The sequence below is a fragment of the Drosophila willistoni genome (genome assembly GCF_018902025.1).
Source record: "Drosophila willistoni isolate 14030-0811.24 chromosome XL unlocalized genomic scaffold, UCI_dwil_1.1 Seg142, whole genome shotgun sequence".
NCBI classification, from domain to species: domain Eukaryota; kingdom Metazoa; phylum Arthropoda; class Insecta; order Diptera; family Drosophilidae; genus Drosophila; species Drosophila willistoni.
This window is the reverse complement of record NW_025814053.1, coordinates 9,072,048-9,084,809: the sequence shown is the minus strand read 5'-3', so window position 1 is coordinate 9,084,809 and position 12,762 is coordinate 9,072,048. Positions and strand designations below refer to the sequence as shown.

At 40.5% G+C, this 12,762-nt stretch overlaps 4 protein-coding genes across 6 annotated transcripts; 2 read left to right on the top strand and 2 right to left on the bottom strand.

Moving 5' to 3' along the window:
- Positions 1-1,067: 1,067 nt before the first annotated feature.
- LOC6644863 (ATP-dependent RNA helicase dbp2) lies at positions 1,068-8,219 on the bottom strand. 3 transcript variants are annotated; one of them, XM_047011551.1, is made up of 3 exons: positions 8,153-8,219; positions 2,761-4,348; positions 1,068-2,682 (listed from the first exon to the last, which is right to left on the bottom strand). In XM_047011551.1, the coding sequence occupies exons 2-3, from the start codon at positions 4,282-4,284 to the stop codon at positions 1,354-1,356; spliced, it is 2,853 nt and encodes a 950-aa protein (XP_046867507.1). In that variant the 5' UTR covers positions 4,285-4,348; positions 8,153-8,219; the 3' UTR covers positions 1,068-1,353. The 3 variants fall into 3 exon arrangements, with proteins under 3 accessions (XP_046867507.1, XP_002067260.1, XP_046867508.1); XM_002067224.4 differs by lacking the exon at positions 8,153-8,219 and adding an exon at positions 4,811-5,217; XM_047011552.1 differs by lacking the exon at positions 8,153-8,219 and adding an exon at positions 5,111-5,217.
- Positions 5,695-7,866, top strand: LOC6644864 (seipin). The gene is made up of 3 exons (XM_002067225.4): positions 5,695-6,447; positions 6,652-7,139; positions 7,232-7,866. The coding sequence occupies exons 1-3, from the start codon at positions 6,164-6,166 to the stop codon at positions 7,591-7,593; spliced, it is 1,134 nt and encodes a 377-aa protein (XP_002067261.1). The 5' UTR covers positions 5,695-6,163; the 3' UTR covers positions 7,594-7,866.
- Positions 8,220-8,381: 162 nt separating the features above from the next.
- Positions 8,382-10,859, bottom strand: LOC6644865 (polycystic kidney disease 2-like 1 protein). The gene has a single exon (XM_002067226.3). The coding sequence runs from the start codon at positions 10,600-10,602 to the stop codon at positions 8,431-8,433; it is 2,172 nt and encodes a 723-aa protein (XP_002067262.1). The 5' UTR covers positions 10,603-10,859; the 3' UTR covers positions 8,382-8,430.
- Positions 10,860-11,436: 577 nt separating this feature from the next.
- Positions 11,437-12,675, top strand: LOC6644866 (eukaryotic translation initiation factor 3 subunit G-1). Its single transcript, XM_002067227.4, has 3 exons — positions 11,437-11,531; positions 11,607-12,416; positions 12,578-12,675. Exon 2 carries the CDS (start codon positions 11,607-11,609, stop codon positions 12,414-12,416), a length of 810 nt encoding a protein of 269 aa, XP_002067263.1. The 5' UTR covers positions 11,437-11,531; the 3' UTR covers positions 12,578-12,675.
- Positions 12,676-12,762: the final 87 nt, after the last annotated feature.

Below are 12,762 nucleotides of genomic sequence, written 5' to 3'. Positions count from 1 at the left end.
CACTTTGTTTATTGGTAAATTTTTGTTTTTTTTTTTTGTATTGTTGTGCAAAATTTCGTATCAGTTTTTGTTTTTTTCCATTTCTGATTCAATTTGTTTGTTTTCTTTTTTGTTTATTGTAAATTTTTGATAATATTATTATAAGCAAACCGTTCCATTCATACCAACCAAGTTAGTGAAAAATGTTTTTTGTTCATGTGTTCTTGACAAAATTTCATGATCCAGATATATGCATATATATGTCTTATATATCGATATATATATTATATATATCTATATATAATGTTTGGAAGTATTTGGGTGTGTGTGTATGTGTGTGTATATATGTAGGTATCAGTGTGTTTGTGTGTGTGTGTGAACTAACAAAAAAACTTTCCAAATTTAAATTAAAAAAAAAAGAAGACGAACCTTACTTAAACTCTTTAAACATTCGAAGAACATGCAACTGTGCCACAAAATTTTCCCCCTATTTGTTTTGTTGTTTTTCTTTTAATATATATATATATATATATACATTCATTATATATATATGTATATATATATATATATATCTCTGTATATATTCTTTTCTTTGTTTATGGAAATTGGAAAAGTTTAAAAACTATTTTACAATTTTGACGTTGATTTTCTTGACTGGTTGATTGGTTGGTTGGTTGTTTTACCTTCGATTCATTTTGAGGGTGAAAAGATGTTATTCATGTGGTTGTTCGTTCTTTCTGCTGCTAACAGGAAACTGATTTCCGACTTGATCTGCTGCTACTGATGATATTCATTATTGCTGTTGGTTGTTGTTGATGATCAGAGATGTAGAGACATGTGAATAGAAATAATTTAAATTAGAAAATGATTAATATGAAACTATAATCGAATTTTGGTTTAGTTTTTAAATTCTTAGTTGTTGCACTTACCCCATTAAGTTGTTGTTATTGCCATTTAGTTGCATTTCGTCCATAAAGTGAAGAACAATTATTGAGAAATAAAGGAGCATGGATAAGAGAAGTTTGGTATGAAGTTATAGAGAGGAAAACGGAGAAGACAAAGAAAAAGAAAAAGAAAGGCTCCGCGCATTCTGAATTCAAATTGTGTATCAAAATAAAGAAAAGAAGATAAGAGAATTTTGGGACTTGGATGATGCTGCAGTTTGCTGCAAATGTCTTCTTCTGCCTTGGGAGTGTGTGGTGATTGTTGTCATTTTTTGTGTCCATGATGATGTTGTTGTTTTTGTTGCTGGTGTTATTACAGCTGTTGCTGTTGCTACTGCTACTGCTGCTGCTGATGTTGTTGGGGGTGGAGTTGAAGCAATTGTTGTTAATATGGGTAGTAGTGGTAGTGGTGGTAGTGGCGGCGGCCATTTTAGTGCTGGCTCGCCTGCTCAATGGCAGCTCCTGGACCTGGTCCGGCTACAGCTGGGGCAAATTGATGATGTTGGGCAGCGGTAGCATAATATGTTGCCGGCATGCTAAATTGGCTGGCATACGGATTGGTGCCAGGAGCACCGGCTGTTGTTAGCACTCCGGCTGCATCATACAGATAGGCACCGCCTGGCGGTGGAGCTGGGGCAACAGTGCGACCAGCTGCCGCTGCAGCTGCCACAGCAGCCACAGCTGAAATTGGCGGCGAATTGGCTGGTGTATAATGCACCACGGGAGTGCTCACTGTTGCCGGTTGCTGTGGGGAATATTTGTCGTCCTTCGATAGCTTTTGCTGTGGTATCGACTGCTGCTGCTGCTGCTGTGGTGCCGTCTGATAGTGCTGTGGCTGATATTCGCGTTTGGGATATTGTTGAAATCTTGGTGGCATGCCACCAGCTGCTGCATTAGGTGGCACGAATTGTCCGCGACCACGAAACGGCTGAGGCATATATGGACCACCCTGCTGTCCCAAATGAGGCTGTGGACCGCCGGAACTGCCGCCAACTCCACCATTACCAGCACCGCCAGCACCCTGATGACCCATAATGGCACGTGGTCCGCCACTATTGAACGGAGCGCGTGGACGATAGGCATTACCGCCGCCGTTGCGTTGGCTTCCGCCATCCTGGCCTCCTCCCTGCTGGTTCATGCGATTCCAATTGCTACCGCCACCATTGCTGCCATTCTGCTGATATTGATTACCACCGGGGGTATACTGTTGATAGCCACCGCCAACTCCACGATTGTTATTATAGCTATTGCCTCCGGCCTGATAATTGAGTGGATTGAGACGCTGCTGATAGGCACCGCTAGTGCTGCTGCCACCGCCAATGCCACCTCCGCCGCCACTGCTGGTGTTCCAACGCTTATTGCCGCGATAGGCACCCGAATTTGGCATGGAGCGTGCCAAATCGAGCAACGCTTGTGATGGTGTCTGACCGGCTTCCTCTAGCACGGATATCAGTTCGCGTGCTTGTTTGGCATTGTCCGGTGTGAAAAATGTATAAGCCGTGCCCAATTGCTGACAACGACCCGTGCGCCCAATGCGATGAACATAATTCTCCGATGAATTTGGATAATCATAGTTAATCACATACTGCAAATCCTCGACATCCAGACCACGGGATGCCACATCTGTGGCAATTAGTATATTCGATTTGCCATTGCGAAAGTCTTTCAGAACAGAGTCACGCTCGTTTTGGGTTTTGTCGCCATGGATTGAAGTGGCAGTGTAGCCCTCGGTACGAATAATTTGTAGGATATCCTCCACCTAAGATGAGAGACAAAGAACAAAGAGAAATATTAATATTTTGACCGACCACTCTCATATGGAGTATGGTTTAATTACCTTTATCTTGGTCTCCACAAATATAATAATTTTATTAAGATTGTTGGCCGCATTATTGGTAGTTGGTACAATCTCCTTAAGGAGACGCATCATGCGTTGCGGTTTCTCCATTTCGGTGCAAATTTCAACAATCTGACGTATGTTATGATTAGCCGAGAGATTCATAGACCCAATATTAATTTGGATGTAATCGTTAAGAAAATCACCGGCCAGGGCCTGGACTTCCTTTGGCCAGGTGGCCGACCACATGACCACCTGACGATCAGGGCGTATCTGTTCGATGATTTTACGTATCTGGGGCTCAAAGCCCATGTCCAGCATACGATCGGCCTCGTCGAGCACCAGATAGGTGCAGCGCTGCAAGTTCGTATTGCGGTTCTCGAGAAAATCGATAAGACGGCCTGGTGTAGCAATGATCACTTCAACGCCGCGTTCCAAATCGCGAGCCTGCGGCACCTTCGAAGAGCCGCCAAAGATGCAAGTGTGACGGATTTCTGGCTGACACAGATGGCCATAGTCACGGACCACCGACTGAATCTGCTGGGCCAACTCGCGTGTTGGTGCCAATACCAAGGCAACGGGACCCTCACCACGCAAAATGGGTGGCTGATTACCAATATGGACAATGGCTGGTAGCATATATGCCAATGTCTTGCCGGAGCCCGTCTGGGCAATGCCGACCAGATCGCGGCCGCTCAAAGCAATGGGCCAACCTTGAGCCTGTATAGCTGTTGGCTTTGTGAAACCCTGACGTTTCATTTCGTCAATAATGTGTGGCGGCAGTGATGCCTCCTCGAAATTGGCCACCGGATGGGGCAGATCATTACCCGACACGGTAATCTCCAGCTCATGACGCATCTCGGCAACAGCCTGTTCTGTCTTGTTCAGTGTATTTGGATGAATGTTGTAAAAGTTCTTGTGAAATGGTGCTAAATTCTCCCACTTTGGCTTGACCAGATTGCGTCCAGGATTCTTGGCTTTTTCGCGTTGAATTTCGGCTCGCTCCTCCTTGGAAAGCATTCCCAAAGCAGCTGCATTGTAATTACTAGCCAATTGACCCTGGTATCCACCATTACCCATGATGCCCCCACCGTTGTGTGGCTTTTGGTAGCGTTGTGCATAACTTGGATTCTTGCCGCGTGGACCGCCCTGACCTTGATAGCCACCGCCAGCACCAGCGCCGCCGCCACTGGCAAAGGCAGCACCATTTTGTACGGCGTTGCCACCGCGATAGGGATTTCCATTACCACCAGCTGCAGCCGGGGCTCCCATGCTGATGCCATTCTGTATACCATAGGTCATCACTCCATAGGGTTGGCCAAAGTGCATACTGCTTGCAGCTCCGCCACCATTCAGAGCCGCTCCATTAGCTGCTCCGGGATAATTATTACGTGTATAAAAGGGACGCTCGTGGCGTGGTCCGCCTGCGGCACCGGCAGCGCCAGCGCCATTGCCATAATAGCCGCCGCCTCCCGTGTGCTGCTGAATGCCACCGGCAGTGGGTGCATATGCTCCGGCATACATGTCGTATAGGATGAACACTGGTTGCGAATTGAACTCGATTTCGATGTTGTACTTCCTCTTCCTCCTAAAACGAATAACAGAACAAAAACACAGGCACACACACACACACACGCACACGCACACAGACAATGAATTAATGAATGTATAAATATAAGAAGGAGCACATGGGGGAAGGTAACCGAAAACTGCTCAAACCGCTGCATTTGCTGCACCGATACCAGGTAGTAATAGAAAACGCATCACTTTTATCTCATACTCTTCTCTTCCTCCCACCACCAAATATATACATATATAAAAAAAAAAAAAATAAAATAAAAAAAATCAATAGAGCATCGCAAAACAGCAAAATGCATGAAGAGAGTGAGAGCCACAACGAAAACGAGTAAGCAGCACTCAGAAAGTAAGTGCGAGAGAGCGAGAGCGAAGATGGGGCAGCCAAAAACACGGCACATACAAGAAAAAAAATTGCATTCGATTTGAATTTCAACATTCGCTGAAGTTTTCATTTGTAATTTTCTTCACTTACTTTTCAGTTAGTTACACTTGCTGTCAATGTAGATAACTTTGAGTTTCATATAGCATACGCTAAATTAATTTAATTTGTTTCTCCGATTCTGATTTAGTTTTTTTTTTCTACTTTTTTTTTTGCTCTTTCGATTTTCCTTATTCTCTCTCCCTTGTCGTCGTCGTCGTCACGCTCACGCCTCTTGGGTACGAGTGTTTTTTCGTGTCTTCGCTTTTGTTAACCACCGGGAAATTAACTTTAATGCTAACTACGTTTATCTTTATGTTAAACACTATAGTTTTGGGTTAAACTAATACTAACAAACTTCACGTTTCGTTTAGACTTTTTGTACAACAAGAAGAGTTTGTAGCAATAAATGGATATGATGGTGATGGTAACAGTGTTGCCAAACCCACTGAATTGACACCAGTGCTGGTCACCTTCGAATGGCTATGGCTAAGAAAGTAGTATTTGCAAAATTGATAGATGTTCAAAACAAGTTTATCGATAACAATAAATACAGCTGATGTTAGTGAGAATTCCGTAAAGCCGGCCAATGTGTGACGTCAACTATACAATTTAAATTTACTATGCACCAATTTATTTATTATTTAATATTTTTATGCAGTTTAGTACATGAGTCTACAAATGTTGGTATTGCCCAGAATTTTCACTTGACTATAAAATATTTTAACCTCTGATTACCTACTGCTAGGATAAATACATATATATGTAGATGTATAATAAATTGATTTAATTTAAAATAGTACCAATAAAAACTAAAGCATTAAACTGTAATAGTAGTTAGTTGTATTTTTAAGGGGTAATCATTTTTTGAAACCAAAATATTCATTAAAGAGATATTTGTTTGAGGTTATCTTTCGTCGTTGAACCATGAATGAATTGGGCCCCATTTATGTTACAAAGTCCACCCGGCAAAGGAAATACAGGATCATATAAAGCTACAAGGGTTCCTTCATTTAAAACATTTGGATTGGTATTAATCAAGAAGAGTTTAAAGGCAAATCTAATCTTAACTTCGTTGTGATATTGTTATACGACCTTTGAAGCACAAGTCTAATAGTAACTAACTATTAAAAAGTATTGGATTATTTTGGTGGTCGTAGTATGAATCAGACACGCCTTAGACTAGCAGCAGCAGCATTATCAAGCCGATAAGCAATACGGGTTCACATATGAAATATATTCATTCGTGTGTGTACATATGTATTCCAAATTGATATTGTTATGAGTTAGTGTTTTTTTTTGATAATTACACAGACGGAACAATTTAAGTGGACAGTAGGCCGCAGTGTGCTGAGGTTGCCAGTTAACTGTGGATCGCCGCCGCCGCCGTCGCCAGACTTTAACATTATGAATTTCATATTGCGTTTCATCGTATTCTGCTTTGATCCACTTGGCCTAGGACGCCGGTTCTTTATACGTCCGGCTGTTAATCTTACGTATGGCGTCTATGAACGTTTCCGGACCAAAGCCGATGAGAAAGTGGGCACATTACGGGAATTGGTACTGCGTCTAGGACTCATTTCATTTGCAGTTGTATTGATCATTTGGCTAGCCGTCTTCATGTATGCAGCTTTCTATTATGTATATATGCCGGCTATATCGCATACGCGTCCAGTGCACATGCAGTTCAAGTGAGTTATAAATTAAGTCACATTTGGCATAATAAAAGCATTTTAACACGATGCGATTAAATATACATATGTATGTATGTATATACATACATATGTATGTATACATAAGTCAGTGCAATGAAAATTTACATATGTATGTACATATAGAATATGTATTAGAATGATTTGTTTTCGTTCATTAATTTTAAATCATTTTGCTTTTAGAACCTGCCTGGAGACAAGCACACCTTGCACCTTTCCCCATGCCCATGTATCGCTGACAAAGAAGCAACAACTTCTAATGGTCGGCCAGGCATATAAGGTTATTATCAATATAGATATGCCCGAATCTCCACAAAATTTGGAGCTTGGTATGTTCATGGTTTGCGCTGAGATGCGTGACTATGATTCGATGCTGCGTGGTCATTCATGTCGCTCGGCCATGATGCGCTATCGCTCTCCATTGATACGCATGATATCCACCTGGGCTCTGAGTCCTTTATATGTACTTGGCTGGAAAGAGGAGTTCCAGCAGGTGCCTGTCGAGATATTCTCGCGTTATTTAGAGGAACGACAGCATCCCATAACCGATGTTTATGTTGAGATTCAATCGCAAAAGATACAATTCTATACGGTTACATTGCATATTGTTGCCGATTTTACGGGTTTGCGGTATATAATGTTTAACTGGCCAGTCCTATCGGCCATTGTAGGTATGTTCATATTGGCATTCCCGCCTCACTCACGCTCGCTTTATGTGATGATGTCATCTTATTCATTCCTTGTGTCCGTTATCTCTTTCCAGCCATTAGCACCAATCTATTCTTTATATTGGTCATCTTTTTGCTCAGCTGGTACCACTGGTCCGATGCCACCTGGCTGCACAATTTGCAAATCAAATACTCTCGGCTCACGAACACGCTGCAACGCAGTGCAAGTAGTGTGATCCTCTCCAGCACCAGTAGTCTACGGGACGATGATGAGATGATGAGTTTCCTGGATGAGAAGTCATCAGATATTGCAGATGTCGGCGGTAGCGGTGGCGGTGGCGATATCATTAGCGATACTGATGATCTAGTGGTAGACAAATCGGGCAAAGCCAAGCCAATCCGGACACGTGATGCTCAGGCATTGCGACAACGTAAAATTAAAGAAGCCGACCAATAGAAGGTGGTTTCCATTGATTTACATATAAAACCACCAGCACTCCCACCCCCTTCTGCACCCCGCCTGCCACCTATATGCCAAAAAGACTTTTAGATTTAAAATTAAGTTACATATAAATAATGCACATACATATATATACATATGTAGAGCGAGATCCTCAGCTGCTGGGCAGCATTTTGCAAGGTTCGCACGGTTTTATTGTTTTAATTTTTTGTCGCATCTGAAGTATTTTTTTACGCTATTCACAATAAACCCGATATTTTGTATAAAATAGTCCCTTTTTTTAAATTCCTATTCCTTGATATATGATGTGATAAAAAAATATAAATATATAATTTTTGGATTTCAATGAAATTTTTGAAATTAGTTAAAATTTTGTTGAATTAATCACAGCGCTTGAGGTGTCTTCTTATTTGTATTGTTCTTTTAAGATGTGTAATTTTATGTGCCTTGCATAAAGTTGCTTAAATTTAGCCAATAACTTTTCTATATCTTTAAAAGACCACGATTTTTAATGACTCTTATTTAGATCTTAGGCTTAAGGGCATTATTTACTTACCTGAATTAGTAAACTCCTTCCATAGAAAAATTAATTCACTTTCATTAAATTCCAATGACTATGTATATAAAACGATGGCCAGACTAGAAATAATCTAAATTATGAATTTTTTTTGGAGCTGTCAATTTAACAAATACCTCAAACTTCAAATAAGGGTTGCATTTTTATTATTTATCGTTTTACTTGTATTTTAAAAATAAATATTTTTAGAAACGATAAAAAATAGGAATATTTTCTAATATATTGGAGCCGGATAACATTTTGAAATAATTTGAAAATTAAGTCTCTTTACTGGGATCCCCATATTCGGCATCTTTATCTTGCTCCTCGCCAAATATATATACGTCCAATAATTCGATCTGCTTATTAATGATAGTCTTCAATTTCATCAATTTTTCACCTCGTGATCTGTATTGTAGTTTCACTTTAGCTTCGTCGATTTTATAACGTTGTTTCCGGCGAAACAGAAGCTGAGAAGTTTTCTGTACCCCTTCGGATCGTTCCGCCAATTTTCGATTTATATTCTCTGTCACTGTACGATCATGGCTACGATATTTTTTGCGAAAACATGGCAAATTTAGGAATATATCAAAAAATCGGGCATATTCGACACGTAGAAATTGCAAAAAATTGATTCGATTATCCGATTTGGCATCCCTCAACAATTTGGCAGTGGTAAAGTAGTCATTGATGAGTGAAACGAAAACATTGATCAGGAGTACGGCTATAACAAATGCCAGAATGCCGTAGAGGAGTATGCCCAACCATTTGCCGCCCATAAACATATCGGAGGGATTCACATGGCCACTGAAACCGAACGAGAAGCACACACAGGTGACAACACTCTTAACGAATCGATTGAAATTCGCACTATTATTGCCATTGATAATAACAACGGCCAAACAAAAGCCAATCAGGAATACAATAATCACCATGGCGGTACTAAAGACAGCCTGCCAGGCCAGATACAGGGTGCGTGTAAATAATTTGAAAACGCTTGCAAATAGAAGAACCCGCCATAATCTCAACGTCGTGATACAGATGAGAAATCCAACCATAATAGTTGTCAACTGATGCAGTCGTGATGGTCGACGAAAATCAATGAATTCCATTTTACTAGCACCTTCCACCTTCTTCAGCATGGACGAGACAAGCCATTCTCGTACCACAATCAAAGTAAAAACTGTGATATTCAACACGAATATAACCAAATCTACTTTGTTCCACATGCTGTTCAAGACACCGGCATCGTACCATAATCTTAAGACCAAAGACTTTGAAAATATAATGACCATTACGACGTACAGGAGTAAAACAAGTAGATTCCAGTATGACATTTGATCAACAGAATCAAGCATTTTCACACTTTCCACATCCACATGGGGCAAGAGACTGCCAAAGGGTGTCTGCTCCACTCGCAGTGTACAGACACTGAATACATTCACATCGACATTATAGAGTGTGAAATCCATAAAGACCGCGCAAGTGTTATAGTTAAGCCAATGGTATTCAGTTAAATAGTCCATTATTTTGATACTATTCTGACGGGTACGAGCCAATAAGGCTATATAACCATTCAACTCTGGATAATCGTTAAAGAACCCTTTATGATTGAAGTTAAGCAACAACATATCGATGAGATCATAGCTAGCCGAGATGGGTAAAAATGGCTCATAGATGCGCCAATATTTGTCCGTGTAGAAGAGTCGACGATATGGCAATTGCCAATCGGGCATGTAGGACATCTCCGAAAACTGAGGTTGTTCCCATCCGTAGTGTTCATCGACTAAGCGCAGCTGTCTAAGACGAATAACACCCACAAGATTTGTCTGATTGCAATGCACCCAGCCGGTCATACCGGTATTTGTAGTATTCGGTTCGAATGCCGACACAAGTGCCGATTCAATAAAATCAAATAGCTGACTAATATGATAAATCTCCTTGAGCCCATAATAATCGGTATGATTCTCCATAAACAATCTATGTATTGCATGTGTGTTATAGTACAAAGTTTCATCCGTCGACACCATCACCATGCACATCAGCAAAACAAAATAAATCCCATAGATCCACAAATCCTGTGCAATGTATTTGTATTTAATATTTAAATTCTCATTGCGAAACTCTTCGGTGATAAGAAAATTGCTGCGCAATCTGCGCAATTCCATTTTCAAGATGTCCACACGTGTGTATTCCTTGTGGTTTACCTCTCGTTTTGGTTTTACTATAGTTCTTGGCCAAAAAGCCTCAGCAATCGCAAATACAACGAATTTGATCGGATCGCCTATAATAAACTGAAAGATCAAAACAACAACCAATGTGATTAGAATTGTTTTAAATCTAACATCTTCGTGATGAAAACCAGAGTAAACTACAATAAGACCCATGCAGATTCCCATTACAGACAGGGTAATTATAAGCAAAATACAACTGCTGCGTCTGGTCGTCATTGCTAACAATCGTTAAAAATTGATTTCAGTTTGATTTCAATATATTTCGGAAACGATACAAAATTTCACACAAAGTAAAGAGTGAAATTACTAGTACAAATGATTCCTTGCTTACTAAATCTGTGGAATTTTTTTGTTTAGGGTACAAGTTATTTATTCCACCTTTCTCTCTGAGCAAAGCCGACTCAGCATATTCCCAACAAGAACTCAACGCTTGCGACACAACTAAAACGGCTGGCCGTTGCTTCGGCCAATGTTATTTTGGTTACGTTGCATTTGTATCGCGCGGGTTGCTCGAATTCATTGCGAGGGCCGTTCGTTGACTTGGCTGTTAACTTACATATTAAGATTGAAGGTCGCGGAAGGATTACAATTGTATGTTAAGGTACATTTACAGGGGCTTTTCGGTCTTAAGTAAATATGAATGCCTATTTCAACATGCTTGTATCTTTGAACGAATGTTTGTTTGGTTTTAAAATGTAAGGTTTTAAAAATAAGTAATTTAAAACCAGAAAAAAACGAAAATTTTTTATATGGCATCTGGCAACGCCATACCTATAGAATCTAAATTTAACAACACTACTTTTTCAGCAAATGGCAGACTTGGCCTTTTATCGGTTTTACTTTCACTATTGTTATCGATATTTTTTGAAAAACAATATAAAGAATTAAAAAATAACAATATCAATGAATGCCGAACTCTTCAAAGTATTTGTATATTTCTTGATCTTAATTTTTATTATGTAATCAATATTGTTACGTCGTGGCAAAGTTACATTAAACTGCGCTCGGCGATTTACGGATTTTCCAAATTTTGTCGATACAGGGACTATCGACATTTTACCCATCCTTAGATTGCACATCTTGCTTACCTCGTGGCGAAATTTTTTATTTCCCTGATTAATTGTTGATTTGCATTGTATATCGAGGTAAATTCATAACAAACACGTCAACAAACGCTCAAAGATCAATTTTCGTCTATCTCCACGTTTGTTCTATTACAGATGCCGGGTGTAGAAACAATTAAATCTTCTTGGGCCGATGAGGTGGAGCTGGACTATGGCGGCCTGCCGCCTACCACCGAAACTGTAGAGAATGGTCACAAATATGTTACCGAATACAAATACAACAAGGATGACAAAAAGACCAAGGTGGTGCGCACATACAAAATCTCCAAGCAGGTTGTGCCGAAAACAGTGGCCAAGCGACGCACTTGGACGAAATTTGGTGAATCGAAGAATGACAAGCCCGGCCCAAATTCCCAAACGACTATGGTATCTGAGGAGATTATTATGCAGTTTCTCAACTCCAAGGAGGATGAGAAGGCTAACGACCCGCTTTTGGATCCCTCCAAGAATATTGCCAAATGCCGTATTTGTAATGGAGAGCATTGGTCGGTTAATTGCCCATACAAAGGCACAGCCATGGACACTAATCTCATGGAAAAGAAGGCAGCTGCTGCAGCTTCTGCTGCTGTCGATGCACCAAAATCTGGAAAATATGTGCCACCCTTCCTGAAGGACAGCCAAAAGGGCGGCATGGGTATGCGCGGACGCGATGATACGGCCGCCATTCGCATCTCCAATCTATCGGAATCGATGACCGAAGCCGATCTGGAGGAACTGGTAAAGAAAATTGGCCCGCAGAGCAAAATGTATTTGGCCCGCGACAAGAATACCGGCCTTTGCAAAGGATTCGCCTATGTGCATTTCAAGCAGCGTAAAGACGCAGCGGCGGCGATTGAAATTCTTAATGGTCATGGTTATGATCATTTAATTCTTAGCGTGGAATGGTCCAAGCCCCAGAACAATTAGGTGTGTGTGTGCGTCTTGAATTTTCTCCCATCCCCCTTTCCCATTTTTCTTCAATCCCCCAAATATTTATAAATGAAACAATAATGTAAAAAAAATGCTTGTCTATTCCATGCTGCCTCCTCGCTTGGTCCTCATCTCATTGTCGTCTGCCCGGCTTATAGACCAGGACCTTATGTGGTGGATCACATAAAATATTCTTAAGCGTATAAGTTTGCTAACCATAATACCAATAATAAATTCAAAAACTCGCTACCCGAAATTATTTAAAAACAAATAGTACAGATGGATGGGAACTTATTGCAGCCCAAATGCATAGCGGTATTTTTTATAATAATGAATTTAAATC

Bases quoted from the DNA above. Each gene is read 5' to 3' on its own strand.
- LOC6644866 (XM_002067227.4), top strand. From the start codon at position 11,607: ATGCCGGGTGTAGAAACAATTAAATCTTCTTGGGCCGATGAGGTGGAG.
- LOC6644865 (XM_002067226.3), bottom strand. From the start codon at position 10,602: ATGACGACCAGACGCAGCAGTTGTATTTTGCTTATAATTACCCTGTCT.
- LOC6644863 (XM_047011551.1), bottom strand. From the start codon at position 4,284: ATGTATGCCGGAGCATATGCACCCACTGCCGGTGGCATTCAGCAGCAC. The intron at 2,683-2,760 runs GTAATTAAACCA...CTCTCATCTTAG, and splicing joins TTGTGGAGACCAAGATAAAG to GTGGAGGATATCCTACAAAT.
- LOC6644864 (XM_002067225.4), top strand. From the start codon at position 6,164: ATGAATTTCATATTGCGTTTCATCGTATTCTGCTTTGATCCACTTGGC. The intron at 6,448-6,651 runs GTGAGTTATAAA...TTTTGCTTTTAG, and splicing joins CCAGTGCACATGCAGTTCAA to AACCTGCCTGGAGACAAGCA. The intron at 7,140-7,231 runs GTATGTTCATAT...ATCTCTTTCCAG, and splicing joins AGTCCTATCGGCCATTGTAG to CCATTAGCACCAATCTATTC.